This window comes from Calypte anna, chromosome 2 (genome assembly GCF_003957555.1).
Source record: "Calypte anna isolate BGI_N300 chromosome 2, bCalAnn1_v1.p, whole genome shotgun sequence".
NCBI lineage: Eukaryota > Metazoa > Chordata > Aves > Apodiformes > Trochilidae > Calypte > Calypte anna.
In genome coordinates, this window is record NC_044245.1 from 133,215,962 (window position 1) to 133,234,742 (window position 18,781).

Below are 18,781 nucleotides of genomic sequence, written 5' to 3' on the forward strand. Positions count from 1 at the left end.
ACTGTAATACTACTGAAATACATAATATTGTGGTCTTTGCATGGCCACACAGCCAGTAAACACTTTGTGGCATTTTACTATTGTGTGTGGTTTAGTGATGTGTTTATACTTTGGGCAGCACACAAATTTATGGATTACAACAGCAACATTCACCCTTCCTGTCATATTTTAGTGAAAATTCAGAAGCATCACCCCCACCTCCCAGTTTATCTTTAACCTTTCCAGTCTTTCTTCAGGTCCCTTATGCTTTCTCTGAGATGACCTTTTCCAAGAGGCAATAGTCCACAGTCACAACCTTATCTTCAGTTTTCTTAGGAGTTACTTGTCTCATAAACATAAATATTGTGGAAAATTAAAAAAAAAAAAAAAAAAAAAGCACTGGAAAAATCTACATATATTCTTCTTATTATTATTGCATTTACAGTTTACCCAGCCCACAAACTCATCATATATTTCACATTGTTTAGCATTACATTGTGTCCTTAGGGCGGTGTGTGTAAGTATACAATGAGGAGCAAGCATTTTGCCAGTGAGGTGAAATGCAGAAACTCTACTAATACCTTGCTTTTCAGGAAGTCAGGAGAGTGTGAAACAAAGCCAGATTCCTCAGTAAAACTCAGCTAATGAGGCTTTGAAATAATTCATTCAACAGGATACTTCTCAGCTGCAGACAGGATCATGCATTCTATCTTCACACAGGGACTGGCACAATGGCTCATCAAGCAGATCAAACTATAAAAAAATTAATCTTTTACCAATGATTACTGAATTCATTCTGATGCAATCATCCTTCACCTTTAATGATAGCTTGGCAAATTTCCTGCTTTTTGTGCCCCTGCATGAAAAGATGACAAGAAGTCATCCTGCTTATTCTTCAATGCATAAAACTCTGGTATTGAAACAGGTACAAATACTTTTTGAACAACTGATACTAAGGCAGAGGCCATAGCAGTTGAGTTGTATGATGCCATGGAGGTAAACAATGTCAGAGGAATATACAAAAGATTATTTATTGCATCAGCCAGAATTCTTGGAAAAGCCAAGAGATCAAAATGAATCATTCAAAAAAAATGTGAAGAGAAACAACCTTAATCATCACCTCTGTAGTTAACAGGCTAACGTGATAAAGAATTGTACAGCTCATATCTTCTTTGCACAAAAATAGTAACACAGAAAAACTTTCTAGCAGAGCATTGATGGCCTTTCCCATTAAGAGGAGAGAAGTGACGCAGGGCAGGATAGATAGGTGGCCCTTGACCATTTATCTCTACTATGGTAAGTCACACAGAGAGTGAAGTATGAAGTTTCAACCAAGGAACAAAGGGGAATAGTTCATTAGGAGGAGAGTAAGTCATCTTTTTGAGCAATTGTCCCTCTAAGAAGATCCTCAAAATTCCAGGCACAGCAACAAAGGCGTTGGGGTTTGGGAGCTGCCTGTTACACTGATGAGGCCTAGGAGGCCACAGGTATTCCATGATGAATTGAGACTGTAGAGGGTAAATATTTAATTACGGCACAAATAAATACACTTAATACTTCAATGATAAGTGATTCTAAATCCTCGTTTAATCTACTTTTGTCTACATATCAGTCCCTAGTTTTCAAAGGCTGTAATAGCCTTTGTTTAGTTCTTTGGTGTTTGTGGAGACTTCAGAGAGCCAGGCTGTACATGAAGTGTTTCTGTGAGATTTCAGAAATATTGAGTAATTTCTACATGGTTTTTCATAAGAAATGTTAGGTTTTTAGGAGAACTAGCGATCTGATAGTGATAGTGAGATATTTACCTGAAGAACCTTCTTACGGCACAAACACATAACTCAGAAGTCAGAAGGAAAAGGCATGAAAATGACCCTAGTATTCACTTTCACTGTTACCCACAGTCTGAGATGATGAGAGAGTTTTAAAAACATATTTATTTAGTACAGCTCTCTCTTCAGCAAAAGACTTCTGCATGACAACTAAAACTCACAGACGATAAGTACTGCTAAATCTATTCAAAGTTGAACATACAAAAGTGAAAGAAGCATAATTAAATAGGTTGTATAATTCAAATTGAAAATTCATTCAATAAATGCTTAGGAAAAAAACAATAATTCAAAATAATAATTTAATAAAAGCTACGTTATTTTTTCTCTAAATCTCCACTATGCAAGACCATATTTGGAGACAAGAGATTCAGAAAGAAAAATAAACTTTTATAAGCATAAGCTGACAATTTTAAAACATTCATAAATAATATGCTCCAAAGTGCAGGCAAGTCTACCATAACCATGAAGATAAATGCAAAAGCATCTCTAGAGATTATGCTTGGACTGCTCCCTTGATTTCTAAGGGGTTTTAAAATGCATTCTGTGTATTTAGATTACACTAAAGGTCAAATATCAAGGTAAATACTAAATTTACACATCAAGAATCAGGTTTTTTTTCACCTATAGTCAGAAAGTATGAACCCCCCTTTGAAAGCTGGAGAGCCTTTCTTAATGATTTGAAGTTTGTTGTAACCATAAAGAACTGTAAAAAAATGGCAGGAGCACTCAAATGACACCAGTAATGTTTCTCTTTGAAATCATGCAAGTTGCCTTTGCAGATTTAGCCTGGTGTGGATCACGGATGAGGAAACTAAAAGTCTGGCCTGTTGAACAGTTATGCCTAAGAGAAGTTTCATAACACAGATATTATCTTTCAAGAAAATCCTCTTGCACACAGGCAGCCTTTAAAGGAAGTTTAGATGTGAAAGAAGGCAGGATCAGTCTACAGATTCCATTTCAGCCTGCTGCAGAAATAGTTTCTAGATTCAGAATTGATTAGCACCAATCTGACCAACTGTGCTCTGGTGTGAAAGAAGCTATGCTGTCAAAACCAGACAAGTTACCTTCTAAGGTCATCTGCTGGTTCTCCTTCCAATTTTCTCCCACAAAATGCTCTATTATTGCCTTAATTTCCTGGCACGGATGCTCAGAGTTTATTCTGTCTCTAGGGTAATCTCTCAGGCCTATTTTCCTACTTGGTACAGAAGGAGGAGACAGAATAACAGAAAGAATAACAGGACGCAAATCCTCAGGCAGAACGAAGTTAGAAGGCAGCTCTGCTAACTGAACAAGTGGAATTTTCTTGTTCCCATATATTCCTATTGCAGAAGGAACTCCTAGTACATTATTTGCAACCAGACAAATAGACAAAGCATGACAAATGGCATGAATTTACTCCAACAAATAAAAATTCCAAGCAGACGTGCTGAAAATTTATAACTATATAGTTATGCCAAGTCCTATTAAAGAAGCAGATGCCATGCATGCACAAAGCACAATCAGGTTTGTCTTGAAACATAGGTAAGGACAGAAATGCATATGGGATGGGGAGTCAAATATTATTTCCAGAATATATGGAAATTCATATATATTCTGGAAAGGACAAAAGCAAAGGCACACTTATAATTTATTGTCATCATGTTATGGGGACTCATTCACATAAAATTAATGCATGTACAATACACAGGGTTTCCTCTTGCTTCCAACTCTTCTATTTTTTCAGGCCAACATTTCAATTGCAAGAGAATGACAGATCAGCAGGAGGCAATTAGGTATAAAACACAAAAATGTATTTAAAATACAATACTTAGAAACAGATTTCCACGTACCTTAACAGAGGAAACTCCAAAAATCTAAATGGATATGTGTGTATATGCACATAGGTATATGCTTTCAGTCATGCACTGGTGTGAGGGAAAGGAATTCTGCAGACTTTTTACAGAATTTTGATCAGTCACTTTTTACTCATGGATCTTCAGCTCAGATTTTCCAAGTGCCAGATCCTATCTACACTTTCAGCCTATTCCTCTCTCTCTTTTATGATGGGAATATTAGTACATATCATATGATTGTCCAGGTACAACCCTACAACAGACCTTTAAAGTACCTTTGCTAAAGACACACCGACTCTACCATAAAACTAACATATTTTTCTCATTATTACCATTTTCTTGTTAGATTTTTTTTTTAATTTGTGCTTCTAAAAGCTTGGCAAGGGAGTATAAGAATTTTTTTCAATCATGTAACTATGGCCTAGAAAACTGATTTTCAATATGACTTCCTCTGAGGGACTATAGAATAATCTTAATCCTTTTTTTTTTCCTTGTTTCTTTTATTTTATTTCTGAAATAAAAATATTTTTAGAAATGTAGAATAGTTCAACTTGAGCATCTTTCCATCTGGCCATGTTTGACCATCTGGCCAATCATTCATATGTTTGTTGAGTGTAGTCCCACTGTTAGGTCTTCTTTAGACAGAATCACACAATCATTCTGATTGGAAAGATGATCAAATCCAACCACAACCCAACTCAACCAACAATTAATGTAGTTCTACCAAGTCCAGTGCTTAAACCATGTTCATCAGCAAGAAAGTTCCACTAGTTTGACTTGCATCAGTTTTAAACATGGATAATTAAAAAGTCCTGGATAGACTTCTAATACCAGTTTAGGAGTGATTTATGCCATTTTAGACAACCCAATTCCTAAGGTAATGGAAAATGAAACTTGATTTTTGTGCAGGAACATTAGTGAGAAAGTAGCTCAAATGTGCAACAATTTATGGCATTTCTAAGTTACCCTTCCAAGTGAATATTCATCAGCCTGGTGTTTTATAACAGCCTAAAATATGCACATGTGGTTATATAAGAATAACTTTGTGTTAAAGTACAGTTTGTTTCATAAGAAAAAGAACTCTTCCTTTGAAATATGACACTTTCAATTTCCTTTTCCTGATCACACTTCAACCCTCTAAACAAGAGAGGAAGTGCTCATGATACTGAGAAGACTTTGACACCAGAGCTGTTTGTTCAAGACACCTGGGCTGCTGGTGCTGAAGATAAGGTAATTTTGATAATGACAAATTTATTAAAAGGTGCTGGTAACAATAGATCTGAAAAACTAGTCCTCACTGGTCTTCCTAAGAATCTGTACAAGACTAAGATACAGTCCTATTCATCTTAGGTTGAAGCATCCTATTTATCATACAGGTTGGAGCAGCAGCTGCTTAACGGGTTTTAAGCACAATGAAAGGATGAGGGCCACTCTCTCTGTTAGCAGGGTATGTATTTACTCAACCGCAACCTGCAAAATGTGCTTACAATTATAGCATCATATCTGAATGCCATCCAGAGGGACCTTGACAGGCTGGAGAGGTGGGCCCATGCCAGCCTCGTGAAGTTCAACAAGACCGAGTTCAAGGTCCTGCATCTGGGTCCAGGCAATATCAAGCACTGATACAGACTGGGTAGTCCCTGGCTTAACAGCAGCCCTGAGGAAAAGGACTTGGGGATGTTGGTGGATGAGAAGCTCAACATGAGCCATCAGTGTACACTTGCAGCCCAGAAAGCTAAATGTATCCTTGGCTGCATCAAGAGAAATGTGGCCAGCAGGTTAAGGGAGGTGATTCTCCCCTTTTACTCTGCTCTTGTGAAATCTCTGCTGCATCCCTTTCTGGAGCCCCTTTTACAGGAGGGATATGGACATACTGGAGCATGTCCAGAGAAGGCCCATTCAGATGATCAGAGGGCTGGAGAACTCCTGTGCAGACAGAGAGTTGGGGTTATTCAGTCGGGAGAGGAAAAGGCTCTGAGGAGAGCTTATTGCAGTCTTCCAATATCTGCAGGGGGCCTAAAAGAAAGCTGGTGATTGGACTTTTTAGGATGTCAGGTAGTGATAGGACTGGGGGGAATGGGTTCAAACTACAGGAGAGTAGATTTAGATTATAAGTTAGGAAGAAGTTCTTCACCATGAGGGACAGGTTGCCCAGAGAGGTGGTGGAAGCCCCATCCCTGGAAGTTTTTAAGTCCAGGCTGGACGGGGCTCTGAGCAACTTGATCTAGTGGGAGGTGTCCCTGCCCATGGCAGGGGGGTTGGAACTAGATGAGCTTAAAGGTTCCTTCCAATCCTGAAAATTCCATGATTCTACATTTATTACCTTTATCTGCTTATTTTTTCACTACTTTTAAAACTGGTTTCCTTCCAAAGATCTTTAAAATTTCACATTTTTCTGTAAACATTGAAAGTATTATTATCATATGTAAACTGTTACTAGCACAAACTAACTTCTGCTAGAAAGACTGTAACACAAAAAAATGTATTAAGCTTCCCAACAGCCTTATGAAATTGAGTAGTACTATATCTGTGTTAGAAGACAGAAACAGGAATACTTAAAGTTTATGATTTCCTTGCAGTCACAAGGGAAATCTATGCTACAGCTTAAAAAGTAAAGCTTAAATCCATTTCAGTTAACTGACACATTTACATCAGCAAGCAAGATGCACAGGATTTCCCTGGAGTCAATGAAGAGAAGCACAACTTCCACAGGACCATTCAGATGTGTGGCTCTTCCTCTGGGCTTGCTACTGTGTCCTGAACCAGCACTGAGAAATTCCCCAGAGTAAAGAAAAACCCAGCTTGGATATCTCTGGGCTTTGTCCAGAAGTCTGGGTGGAATGATGCAGACCTAAAATACTCAGCTTTATACTTTTCCCACATTGGCTGATTTTCTTCTAAGGCACCCAGCACTGTGAAGTAAAGTTTGCTTCCAAACCACAGAAGAGAATGGGAACGACGAGTTCTCAGCACCCTCATAATGACACACCATTTACTTTATATCAATTTCATTTACAAATGTTCTCAGTGCTCCAAATGAGATCTCCCACTGGGCATGTTGGTTGGACAGTTCTGATGACTAATAAATGTAATATTTTATTGTTACCAAAAAGATCCTAATTACAGCTGTCATCACTGAAAGTAAACACATTCAGGTTCCACTGCACATTGTGATAAAGCCTTCTGCCCAAGCATGGGAAATATTTTTTAAAGTAATTTCCTGCAATATGTGAGAATGTCCTTCAGTCTACTTCTTTGATTCTTCTGCTTTTTTTAAAAAATTGCCAAATAGATTATCCCCCAACAATGTAAAGCTTTCAGGTATTTACATGTTTGAAATCTTGTTTCTTTCTTGTGGACACCTCAAAATATCTCAAGGATTTCAGCAACACATCATAGAGTCATAGAATGATCTGTTTGAAGGGATCTTAAAATGAAGCCATAGTATTGGCAAAGAATTTTTTTAGAGACAAAGGAGCAATTTTGGTTTTACACTCATATTTGAATTTTCTTACAATCAGTTTGTTTCTGTGAACGTATTATTACTCCTTAAATCTGGCTTTTATATACACTTATACACTGAGTATTAGAAACTATGTAAGTAATCCCACTAATTTGATTTGCACCATTTGTTTCACAGCTTGTGTGTGGAAGCTGCACTTCAAATGTCACTAGGATGAAGCTCTGCTTTGGATATGAGAATTCATTGACTTCAAAAGAAATTGAGTCTAGATAAGAAATCCAGGTTCAAGATGGTTGCCAAATAACAGGTTTGAGGCCAGTTTTAGTTGAAAGTTTCTCAATGTTTCCTTTTAATCCTCCTCCTCCTTAAAAATTAAAGATTTACTGAAAAGTCATTCCTTTCACACCAGTGTTAGCACTGCTTATACAAACCAAATGGCAGATTCCAAATCTAATGGTTTTATTTGTTAAAATTAACAGGTCATCGTGGATCTCCTTGTTGCATTTCACATTCAAATAGTATGTAGACTTTAGGGTCACAAGTTGCATTACAAAATGCATATATATATATATATATATATATATATACACACCTATAAATAAAATGAAATTTTTACTAATTCTTGTAATATTTAAATTAGGGAAAATTAGTTTCTTAATGTGACAGAATTTTCCACACCATCTTTATATTGGCCACCTCCATATTTATTAATATTGATTTGCCTCATAGAACATTATGACAGCTCCTTAGCTCTGTCCTCTTCAGGGCAGGCTCTGTCACACCTTCACACAGCTTCACAGGAAGAGTGACATGTAAGGAATTTTTCTATCTTCAGCAAACCAACAAAAAAAAAAAATTAAGCCATAATCCAGCCACACATAAGCGTATTCTAACTATTTAATTTCAGTGTCAGACCTTGCTGGTAGGCAGAAGAGAGGGGCAGACTTCCCATAGAAACCCTGCACACAGTGAGTGTACATCAGTCTTTTTCAAGGCCACTTTCTTCTATACAATGACTGGTGGCCCTTAAAACTTAGATTCCTGACATCTTTAAAACCCAAGTGAGCACTTGAGATGTTACTTCTGCATAATAAGGAAAGTACCCAAGAATACAGAGAATGCCATAGTCAAATAATTTATCAAAGCCAAGGTAAGAATCAACTTTAAAGTAGACCATCAAATAACTACCAATACTCCAGAAAAATTTCTCATATTTTCTTTCTTTAATGACTGAATGCAGCTCATCATCCTATACTAATTCTCTAATAGCTTGTGGCAGCACTGGCACTTTGAAGGGAAAGGAAAGTGAATTGAAGCCGGTTTATTTGGTTTAAGTGTAGTGCCATGTAAGTTTAAACCATCAATATTTGAAGAGAAAAGGAAAAAAAAAATAAATCTGTGTTTGGATAGTGTTTGACCAGAATAATGGTGGTTCACTTTCAACTTGGACGTGTATGTCTGTGTTAGTGGCTCATAGGAGACTATTATTAAGCATTCATTTTATAAAAAATTATGGCATTCTGCTAGGAAAAAAAAAAGAAAAAGAGAGACTGGATCATGTAGAACTCATTTATTACTGCAATAACAGTTACTACTATTTGGACTGAAGGATAAGTATCTGAAACACTCATCCCTGTAGCTATCCTGAATGCATACTTAGTAAGTTCAGCAAGTTAACATAAAGTTAGACAAGCAAGACATGATGATAACATTTCATGTAACTCCTCTTTGGCAATACTTAGCCACTGCAATTAAATACCAAACAGTGTCACGTGTGCCAGTCAGTTACTGCAAGAAGGAAAATGTGATGAACTGTTTGTTTTGAACTATTAGTATAAACATATTGCAGAAATGAAACCCAAGGTTAAACAACAGGGAAAGTTAGCTGGTGTTAAAATAAACAGTTCTAGGAAAATCTCTAAAAATGTTTACCAAGTCATCTTCTTCTGAGTAGTTCCTGTGCAGTGTTTTGCCATCTCCCTGATTTGCCAACCAATTCCACTTACACTGATTACAGATATGCAAATGTTAATGGACAAGGCTGGGATTTAATTGCCTGTAATTTGCTCCACAAGACAGTGGATTTTTATTTTCAATCAAGCTTGGAGGTCAAAAGAAATACTTTTGGTTTTAAGCATTAAAAAATAAAATTGCCTTTTTAAAAACAAACCAAACCAAACCATGCTTGTTTTGCTTCTAGAAACCTGCTAATTTAGATACTAAGAAAAACCTTTTTTATTCAAGTCCTACAGACTTAAGAAAAACATGATTCTTACAAACTTTCTTAATATGTTCCCTTCCAGTACTGCAGGCTAGTATTTGAGCTGAGAAAATTATTCACCCTGCCAAACATTGCCTATATACAATTTTACTTACAGTTCCATATATTACCTGAAGTAATAAGCATACTTCCTCTTTATAAGTCAGAATATCTCAAATTCTGAAACACTGTTTCTTTCATTTCTTAGTAAAACTATTCACTTTCTGTCACAGACTTATAACCATTAATTATTCTTCACTTTGTTCACAGCAGGTGCACTGTAAAATGCCTCTTAGTGCAGCAGCAGTTGTACCTGATTTTAAAAATCCAGGGAGGAAAATCAATTCAGAGTCTAAAAAATGAAGCTCAAGGTATCTGCATAGCATATTCATTACACTTAAGTGTTGTGCTTGTTTTGAAAGGAAATGAGATATGGCTGAGGTGCTTTGTAATGGCAACAGCAACAAAGCAAATTCAGTATTCAGAGATGCTATAATGGAGCTGCATCAGCCTCATTTGTTCAGAGTGAGCCATACTCCCTCACACAGGGGAATGGGTCCTTTCATTCCAAGCTGACACATGGGGGATACGTGCACAATCCCAGTTTTATGTAAACCCTTGAGAGCAGAGGGCTGGGGGATGGGAAGGAGACGATGGGAAGGGGGTGGTTCTGCCCATAGCCAGTTTTACAATCACTGCAGAAAGCAGCCCTCACATATAAACCCTTTTCATTGGGCTTTCTACCTGCTTAATCGCTTCCCTCCAAAGTGTGAGAGGGCTAACCCTAACTCAAACATTCACCCTCCAGAGACTCATATTTCTTCGCTTTCAGTTCACAGTGAAATAGTGATCTTAGCTCAGTCTCTAGTGGACAAACACAGAATAAGTAAAGTCTTCTAAGCATGATTCAGCAGGCAATTTCCTCTAGTAAAATCATGTGGCCAAAAACACAGATAACAACTTTCCTCTTTTTAGTGCTTACCTCAGCCTCTCAAGGTACAGTTAAATAATTTCTTAAGAAATCCTTTCCTCTACAAAAGACATCCCTGCATCCCTGCATTTCCAGCCTTATATTCCCCAAAGCAGACCAACATATTAAAAAATGACAAAAGTAGTCTGAAAAAGAAATACTCGGTTATATTTTGTTTTAAAGTCACATGTGTACTGGACAGAGTCTTTCTCTCTTGATAAAGACAGATTTGCAAACAACACAATTAATTTACCAAGAGATCACGAAATTCTGTAAATATTTTAGTAGGGTTAGAGGAATGGGGATAGCTGCATACACACTTTAATGTGTTTCTGACCTGTATACTGTCTGAATGAAACAAAACTTGTAAATGAGAGAGGTAGTGTAGTAACTATGCTAATACAAAGGTTTAGCTCACCAAGTAGATTCATCACTAGATTTTTGTTGATGTCCATTCTTAGTATGAACTTGTGTTACAGATAAATCATATATCTCTTAATTGGCTACATGCAGCAATTTTTTTGTGCCATCTTACATGACTAGTTACATCACTCAACTGCTCAGTTTTCTAAGTTTTGCCAGGTAAAAATTCCAGTGCAAGAATGGGAAAGTTACACATAATTATATACAAATACTAATTTTTTATCTGTTTTTACCGATCAGCTATCTCAAGGCATTTTCATTACCAAGTCATGGACAAGATGCTGCAAGGTACATCATTTTGCACAAGTGAGTAATCCTGTTAAGGTGAATGGGGCTGCTCATATGAGGGAAATTATTCACATATTTAAGTCTTTTCAGGACCAAACTTTAGCTCATGAATAAAATACTGAAGAGTTCACTAGAAGTTTAGAGTTATTGAACAAATTCTTAAAAACAATTACTTCTGCTAACTTACTGCAACACCTTCAAACCCAGTTTTTCCTTTCTATGAAAGAATGCACATATATACACACAAATTAAAACAGGCTGTTTCAAGTCAGTGTAATCTACACAGTTAAAAAGTTTTACTGCATGTCTTAGGAGTGTGAATGCCTGTATAATTTTTTTCTTTCTTTCCAGTAATTAACTGAGTGGAATAGTGCTACAGGATCTACTTATGGAGGAACAATGGCATTCTTAACCCAGTGCCTTAAAGCACCAATTTGTTAAAACGTTCCCTTTTGCTGTCAGAGTAGCAGGTATCCTCTATGGCATCTGATCTGAAGCTGTTAACTGCAAGCAGTTTATAGAAATACTCAGAAAGTTTTGTCATTAAGGTCTCTGGGGGATTTTTGTGTTCCCTGGCTCAGAAATATCCAGAGTCTCTTGAGATAAAGCTTTAAAAAGTTGCATCTTTCAGTAACATGAAGAAAATTCCTCTCCCAAGAGCAATGTCACTAAGGGTGCACTCTGGCTGAAACATTTCTCCTCTACACAGTCACAAACCAGATCAGTCCTTATGACACCAGTTCTCACAGAAACTAAGGAAAACTTTGAACAGCATAAGCATCACCCCAAAAATTCATTTAATGAGAAATTAAAAAAAAAAAAAAGAGAAACACTTACTTTTTGCAGCCACTGGGTGTAATTTTCCATCACATGTTCCAGATGTTGCAGTTTCTGGGAAGAGAAATCCTGTTCCACGTGAGGAGCATCTCTTTGAAGAGCATTTGTGTTGTACTGGTCTGTCGTGCTCTCACGACAGTTCCCATCTTGTTCTGGCAGAATGAAAGTGTAGGTGCACTGCCCGTGCTGAATCCGGTTGAATCTTCTCCCGCTGGCTTCCGGACCCCGGCGCTGGTTGCTACAGCCTATATGAGCAAGAATTGCTGCCAGGAAAGCAAAGGAAAGGAACACTGACATGTTGTTATTACTTTCCTTTCCTACTGCAAGAAAAACTTTTTCTTCCTCTTTCTTTCAATATGTTCTCAATTTCCCTTCAAGTCTTTGGAAAAAGGACTGGAGAAGCGCACTTTAGTATTTAAGATTGGATAAACTGTTATTGCTTTAATTTCACTATGAGGACAGCTTCCTTAGTTAAAATAGGGAATATTTATTGCATAGTAGTTAAGATTTATTGTTTCCTCTTGCTTACAGTCCAGCATGTAGCCTGCTTTAGTCAGCTGCATATGCATATCCCAGTCTCTTTCCCCTACACTATCTGCTGCAGAACTGCTATTTTCTCTCAGACTTCAGTGAGTTTTATTAAGGTTGCACTTTCAAGCCAAGCTGGAAGCAGACAGCCTTTCACAAGATGACTTGACAGGAATGCGTGTATGAGTGCGCCCCTATGCTGAGGATGGCTGATGGCTCAGTACAGAGGGATCATCTTACAAACTGGCTGGATGCATGACCTCAATCATGCATGGCTTTCCAGCCCCTGTTGCACACAACTGCTAAGGGCTTTTGACAAATTCACAGAAGTTTAATAAGGAAGGCAGTCCACCTTAATACACTTCATATGTTCACACTGACCTATTAAAATGTAGATAAAGTGTAGAAGTTTGTTGTAATCCCTCAGTAAATATACAAAGCACTGAAATTAAAAATGCTTTCAGCTCTGTGCTGCTCAGTACCTATTAAAGAATTCTAAGTCAGGCGAATGACACTTGCCGGAAAAAAGTTACGTTTAACCCTCACGTGCTTTAGCTACTTTTCTGAGAAAACTGTTTCTTTAGCAGTGTTTGAAGAGACCTGATTAACAGCATTTAATGAACTTAAGGCTGCCAAATAGTAATGGCAAAAGGCACTTCAGAGGGATACTAATTGTCTCTGTTTGGCATAAGAACTAAGCTAACTAATTATATGACAGTGAGGATGGTGGATGAAATACTGCAGATTGTTTCCTGTACTGCTTCATAATTATCACATGTAAAACCCTTCTTCCAATATGCATGGGCTATACAGGAATCCCTCATTATATGGAGATAATTTCTTTGGGGCAATTTCCTCAGAAAAAAAAATATGGTAACTATTCAAGAATCTATCTTATACTTAAATAATGTCTCTTAAATTTGCTAGAGGCAGATAAAAAATTCATAGATTAGAAAAATTATTGGACTATTTCTGAAATTCAGAGGAAAGTGGATCCAAGTTATAGCATTTGTTGTTATTACATACATATCGGCCAGATTCCATGCAGACCACTTTTCACATTCCTTCCTGTGAAATTAAGTAATCTTCTAAGTGGCAATAGTGCACCACTGTAAAAAACACAATTTTTAAAAAAAGCTACAGTTTCATCTAGAAGAACTGCCAGGAATATTTAGCCAGGCATCTGACCTGTTCCTAAAGAAACTATTCCTGCTCAAAACTGGGGGCACAGGTTTTTCATCTTGAATATGGAAAGAAACCACTGCATTTGAACCAATAAGAAATATCCCCTACAATAATACAGAGGAATAAGAAAGTCTTATTTTAATTTAAAATATCTATGTGTCCAATATAGAGAGAGGAAAAAAAGAAAGAATACAAATTGAAGACCAAAATATGATGCTATTGTTGCTTTCAGCAAAATCAGAATCACCTCGGAGCCCACCTTTTTTTTTTTTTTTAATTTTTATTTTTTCCTCAGAAAATCATCTAATAGCTTGGTTTTTTTGCTGTCATACAGCATTTCTCATAGTTCTCCACCATCACCAGAATTAATTCTGCTGTGGTTTATTACACTGTCTTTGCCATTATTGTGAAATGTAGTTGCAAGATATTTGCTCACATAAGAGCAGAGAGCTTCAGTCAGGAAGACAAGCATAGGATCAGAGATAGAGCTTAAGGGTTAGCATAAAACCACCTATTCCCTGTGAGGCAAAACAAAAATTCCAGAGCACAAACATGATAACAATATATGCTATTTTTTTAAATTAAAAAAAAGAGAACTTTATGAATGGGCCTCAGAGCAGCTAAAAGGAGTATAACAAATGTGGGTGTACAAAAGGTTCCTAGATTTTGAGTTCATATTTTAAAATGCTGTTGTTCACACAAATGCCTCATTCACTTTCTTCAGGGTATTTAATGGACTTACTCTCATGCAAACATGGAAAAGTGAGTAATATGTTTTTCAGATGAGAAAAGACTCAAGTTCTCTTGTTCTATTTGTTCTCTTTGTTGCTATTGCATAGCCCCTTCCCACTGGTTTAAGATGACTTGTCCTTCCCCTTCTCTCCCCTTCTTCCTGAGGAGTAACAGCCATGAGGACATTCAAAAAGAGCACAGAATTATCAGACATTATCAGTATTTGCTCATTTGTCTCCATCTTAGTTCCTTGCCCCAGCACCTGCTTCTCAATGCCAGATTGATCTCTGACCACAGGCCCTAAACTGAAGGCTCATGAGCAGCATACAGCTGGCAGATGCCACAGTGAGGAGATGTAGCAGGGACATGCAGCAGCCAGAGCATAATCTTTCAGCATCCTGCAGAGTAGGCTTCATTTCTAGAGAGAAACAAGTCGCCCCAGCCACTCAGTGACTCTGTACTGCCACATCTGTGCTGTGCATCTGAGACATCTGTGCCCAGCCACAGTTAGTCTTAGGAAGAGAGAGGAGGGGATGGCAGGAGCCTGGGGAAAGCCCAGGAATCATTCTGCCACTCCCAGTTTGCAGCCTTCCTAACCCAAAGGGAGACAGAGAAAGGGGTGCATTTAAATCTGTGCAAGGACTCAGCTGTTGCTGAAATGGCAGCAGCTCTATGAGCAGAATTGAAACTCAGCAAGTTTTGGGGCTGGTCCTGCTGATACCAGGGCCTGAGCTAGTCACCAGGGCCCCTAGCTAGAAGCACAGACACTCCCAATCCTGAGATGCAGGGATCATCAAGGTAATTTTGCTCTTCCCCTAAACACATAGAAAAGTCATTTTGACATGGACATTGAACTGTCCAGACCAGGTTCAGTTTGCACTCTTGGAATTCTATGGAATTCCATTTTATCTAAGGAAAGGAGGTTCAGAAATAAGAAGAGGTTATATTTTCTAAAATACCCTATTCTTATCTTGGGATTTGCTTTCTCTTGAGAAAAAAAAACAACAACCAACCAACAAAAAAACACCCCAAAGTATCTTGCCTCAAGATTTGATAAATGTACAGTTTACTGTTACAGTACCATGTGATCTATGTGACCTGTCCCAGATTTTTAGGACCTGAAAATTTCAGTGAGGTGAGAAAATAAAATAGTTCTCAAAGCTCAATCAAAGTCACCATGGGCATTTCTGCAGATCCTTGCTTTATATACTATAAGCTTTAAGCTAAATTATTTCTCCAGGACAATGCACAGAAAGTCAGTGGCTCAGCCAGAAAAAGAGGGGCATGGATGTGTTTAAGACTTTTATTCTCCTAAGACCACTTCCTCCAACACAAGGACTAGTTTTGTATTCCCTGAACTCTTCCTTCAGTGTAACAGGGAATGGATGGATCCAGACGCTTCCTTCCCACACCATGCAACGTCTCATATAAATTGTTTATCTATTAGCTACAGAAAATTCTGTAGCTCATTTTGTTTTCGATCCTACAAGGCAAAATAAATGGTAATTCAATATTCAGGAAAAGTTACATTCATATGGTATCAGTTCCCACGTATCTACAATTAAAATAATCTAATGGCTTTTGTCACAGAATGATATGCATGCTCAGAGTTCAAATACATATTCTAGGAAACCAAAATCTATTTCTGTTTCTTTACATTTTTTCTGCAATATGTGTTATTGCTGCAGATGAGTTGCAATAAGATTTCATCATGTCACATACTGTAACTGGAGTTGCTCCAACTCCCTCAGTGTCTAAGAGAAGTCACTGATGAATGGTCTCTAAGTATAGGTAGAAGCAGCAGGATTTTTTTTTTAGGTAAACCAATGTTATACAGTGGGACACAAAGCGTTTATTCTTAATGTAGCACTTTCCAAATAATCTAATTTTACATATACAAATTTTAATTAATAAAATGAGATCTGAAGTGCCAAGACTGCCTGGTTCTGTGCTAATGTTTATCCAATGACTTTGGTCCCAATTTACCATAGTGCTGCGACCAGAAGGGGATGCAGGAGAATTTCCTGATTGCACAGGATCCAGAAGGTATTGAGAGCAGATGAAGGGGAAGACTTAAGGTACAGTAACACTTTCCCACACTACCTGTGTGCTTTCTATTATTACTCTCCTGGGAGCAAGCAAGTAGTCACCTCAAATAAATTAGTCTTCAGGACTGATGTTTGTATATTTACATCTGCATATTTAAGGTATGATCCCATGGAGCACTTCTTGCCAGATCCTTCCTTGAAAAGAACACAGAGATGGGCTGTAAGCCTCTCTTCAGCCCAGCCTGACTCTCTTGGAATTTGATTTCACACCTGAGAAGAAGTAAACAGCTGGGAACATTAACAGAGTGGTGAAAAGCAGCAGCTCTTAGGAGACCATGGTGGTTTACCACAGACACATCTGAGCTGCTGTTTATGGCGAATGACTTGTCTAACTTTTGTCTCATACAGAGTCTGTGAGGCTTCTCAGGGCAAAAGTTTTATCAGACCCTCTTATGGTTCAATGTAACTTAAAATTCTGGATACGCAAAAACAAAGTCTAACCACTAAGGATCAAGTGCAAGCATAAAGTTTTATTTATTACAATACTTATTCCATTATTTTGGATTATTTCTTATATTATTAAAATATTTATTATAAATATTTATTTATTTTATTGACAAATGACATGGGCAAAGTCATATAGCCCTGTGAAGATATGAAAAATATGTTGCATGGCAAAAGTGAGAGAGAGATAAAGAGAGAGAGAGGGGAGAGAAAAGAATGAGAGGGAGAAAGAATGACAGAGAGAAAGAGAGGGATATCACCACCCACGCATCCAGAGGCATCCAGCAATCTTTCTTCTTCGGGATGGTGATCACCAGCTGGATGGCATCCAGATGGGGTAAAGGTCTGGTGCAGGGTGGGTGGGTAGGCAACCATGAATAAAAACACTCTGGTGTTCCTTATATAAACTGGGTTTTCCACTGCTCCCAAGGTTGATTCAGGATGTTGCCCCTAAAATTCCAGGAATTTTGCCTCTCAGGAGGGTCCCCCCGCCCCACCCCAGGGGCTGTTGGTGGCCTGCCCTGGGGCTGTCTTTGGCCAGGCTGCTGCCTCCACCTGGGTAAAAGCCTCCACCTGACATTTTCAGTCAGGGTGGTTCTACACCCAAATATTGCATTTGCCACATTGTCATTTGAGGCAAAGAAAATTCAAAATTCCACTGAATGGAACCTCTCAAACCCTTTCCAAAGGTGTCAGCAGCTAAGAGAGCTGTCCGGAACTTGTCTTGAAATTCATAACCTATCTTTGATCTTACGTATAGAAAAACATGTAGATTAGTTGGGTTAAATTTACTCTTATTCACTTTGGGAACAAGGGAATGCAACCAGCATCCTCTTGGGATCTGCCTAGGGTAATTTTTGTCCTTATTTTTCACACTTTCAGGATACTTGAGGCATTTTCAAACATCCTCTTCCAACCCTATCAAACAGGAGTGATGCACAGTAGGTGAACAAGGTAGCCAGAAAATTGATGCCCTAGTCTAAAATGGCTGATGAGAGGACCAACAGGAGTAATCTTCCACTGTAATACCTAGCAAGAATCAATTGGTTTTTAATTTTAAAAGAAAGGCATTTCATATAGCTACAAGCCTTTTAGCCCCACCATGTGAATGTGCCTTCTGTTGTAAAACATATGGAAAGTGCAGTTTTGGGGAAAGGATTAATCAGCAGTGTTGGTTGAACAGTTTATTCTGTGGACTGTCCTCAGGTCTTATTCCTCACCAGGGAAAGATACAGAAGAGAAACAACAACCCATCGGTGCATTACTCTTAACTTCTGAATTAATTTAACATGTAGCCCCAAGTACTGCACAATATGTGCATCTATTCTTGGGGTCATGAAGGCAAGAACCATGGCAGTATGATTTGCCTGGGAAAGGGAAAATTGCAGTCCTTCAGTCAAGTGTTAAAAAAAAAAAAAAGGGTTATCCTAAATCCTAGTAAATGTTTAATATCTAGCAAAAAAAATATTTCTTCAGACACTATGGGTTAGTAGCTTAAGATCTCTCCTTTGGAGAGCACATCCTACGGGTGATGTGCTGCAAGGCTGCAGCCTACCTGCCTAATAGAAACCAAAGTCTTAAATCAAATGCTTAAAATTCCCATACATTAAAAGCATTAGATATGTAATGGTTAGAGACAGAAAAGCCAACATGCTGGTGACAGAATCCCTTATGCCATCTGCAGAGGAATATGAGACCTACAGATCATTCCTGAGCACCCTGCACCAGTGAGCTGTCTTTCTGTCACCATCAGAATGTTTTTTCTTCATGGGCCTCTCTGTAGCTCTGCTCTTTTCAACTCAGGTGCAGAAAAGGCAAATGATGCTACTGCCAAGGATGGTCAGAGCATTTGGAGGAGAGTCCCAGGTTTAAATCCTGATTTAGAGAGAAAGGAATCAGACAT

At 38.0% G+C, this 18,781-nt stretch overlaps 1 protein-coding gene across 1 annotated transcript in view; it reads right to left on the reverse strand.

The window, feature by feature from the left end:
- The window catches only part of ANGPT1 (angiopoietin 1), a 157,824-nt gene extending 145,646 nt beyond the window's left edge, over window positions 1-12,178 (reverse strand). The window contains exon 1 of the mRNA XM_008502688.2: window positions 11,882-12,178. Within this exon, the coding sequence (XP_008500910.1) occupies window positions 11,882-12,178 (297 nt within the window). The remainder of the gene's footprint in view (window positions 1-11,881) is intronic.
- Between the last annotated feature and the right edge of the window lie 6,603 nt (window positions 12,179-18,781).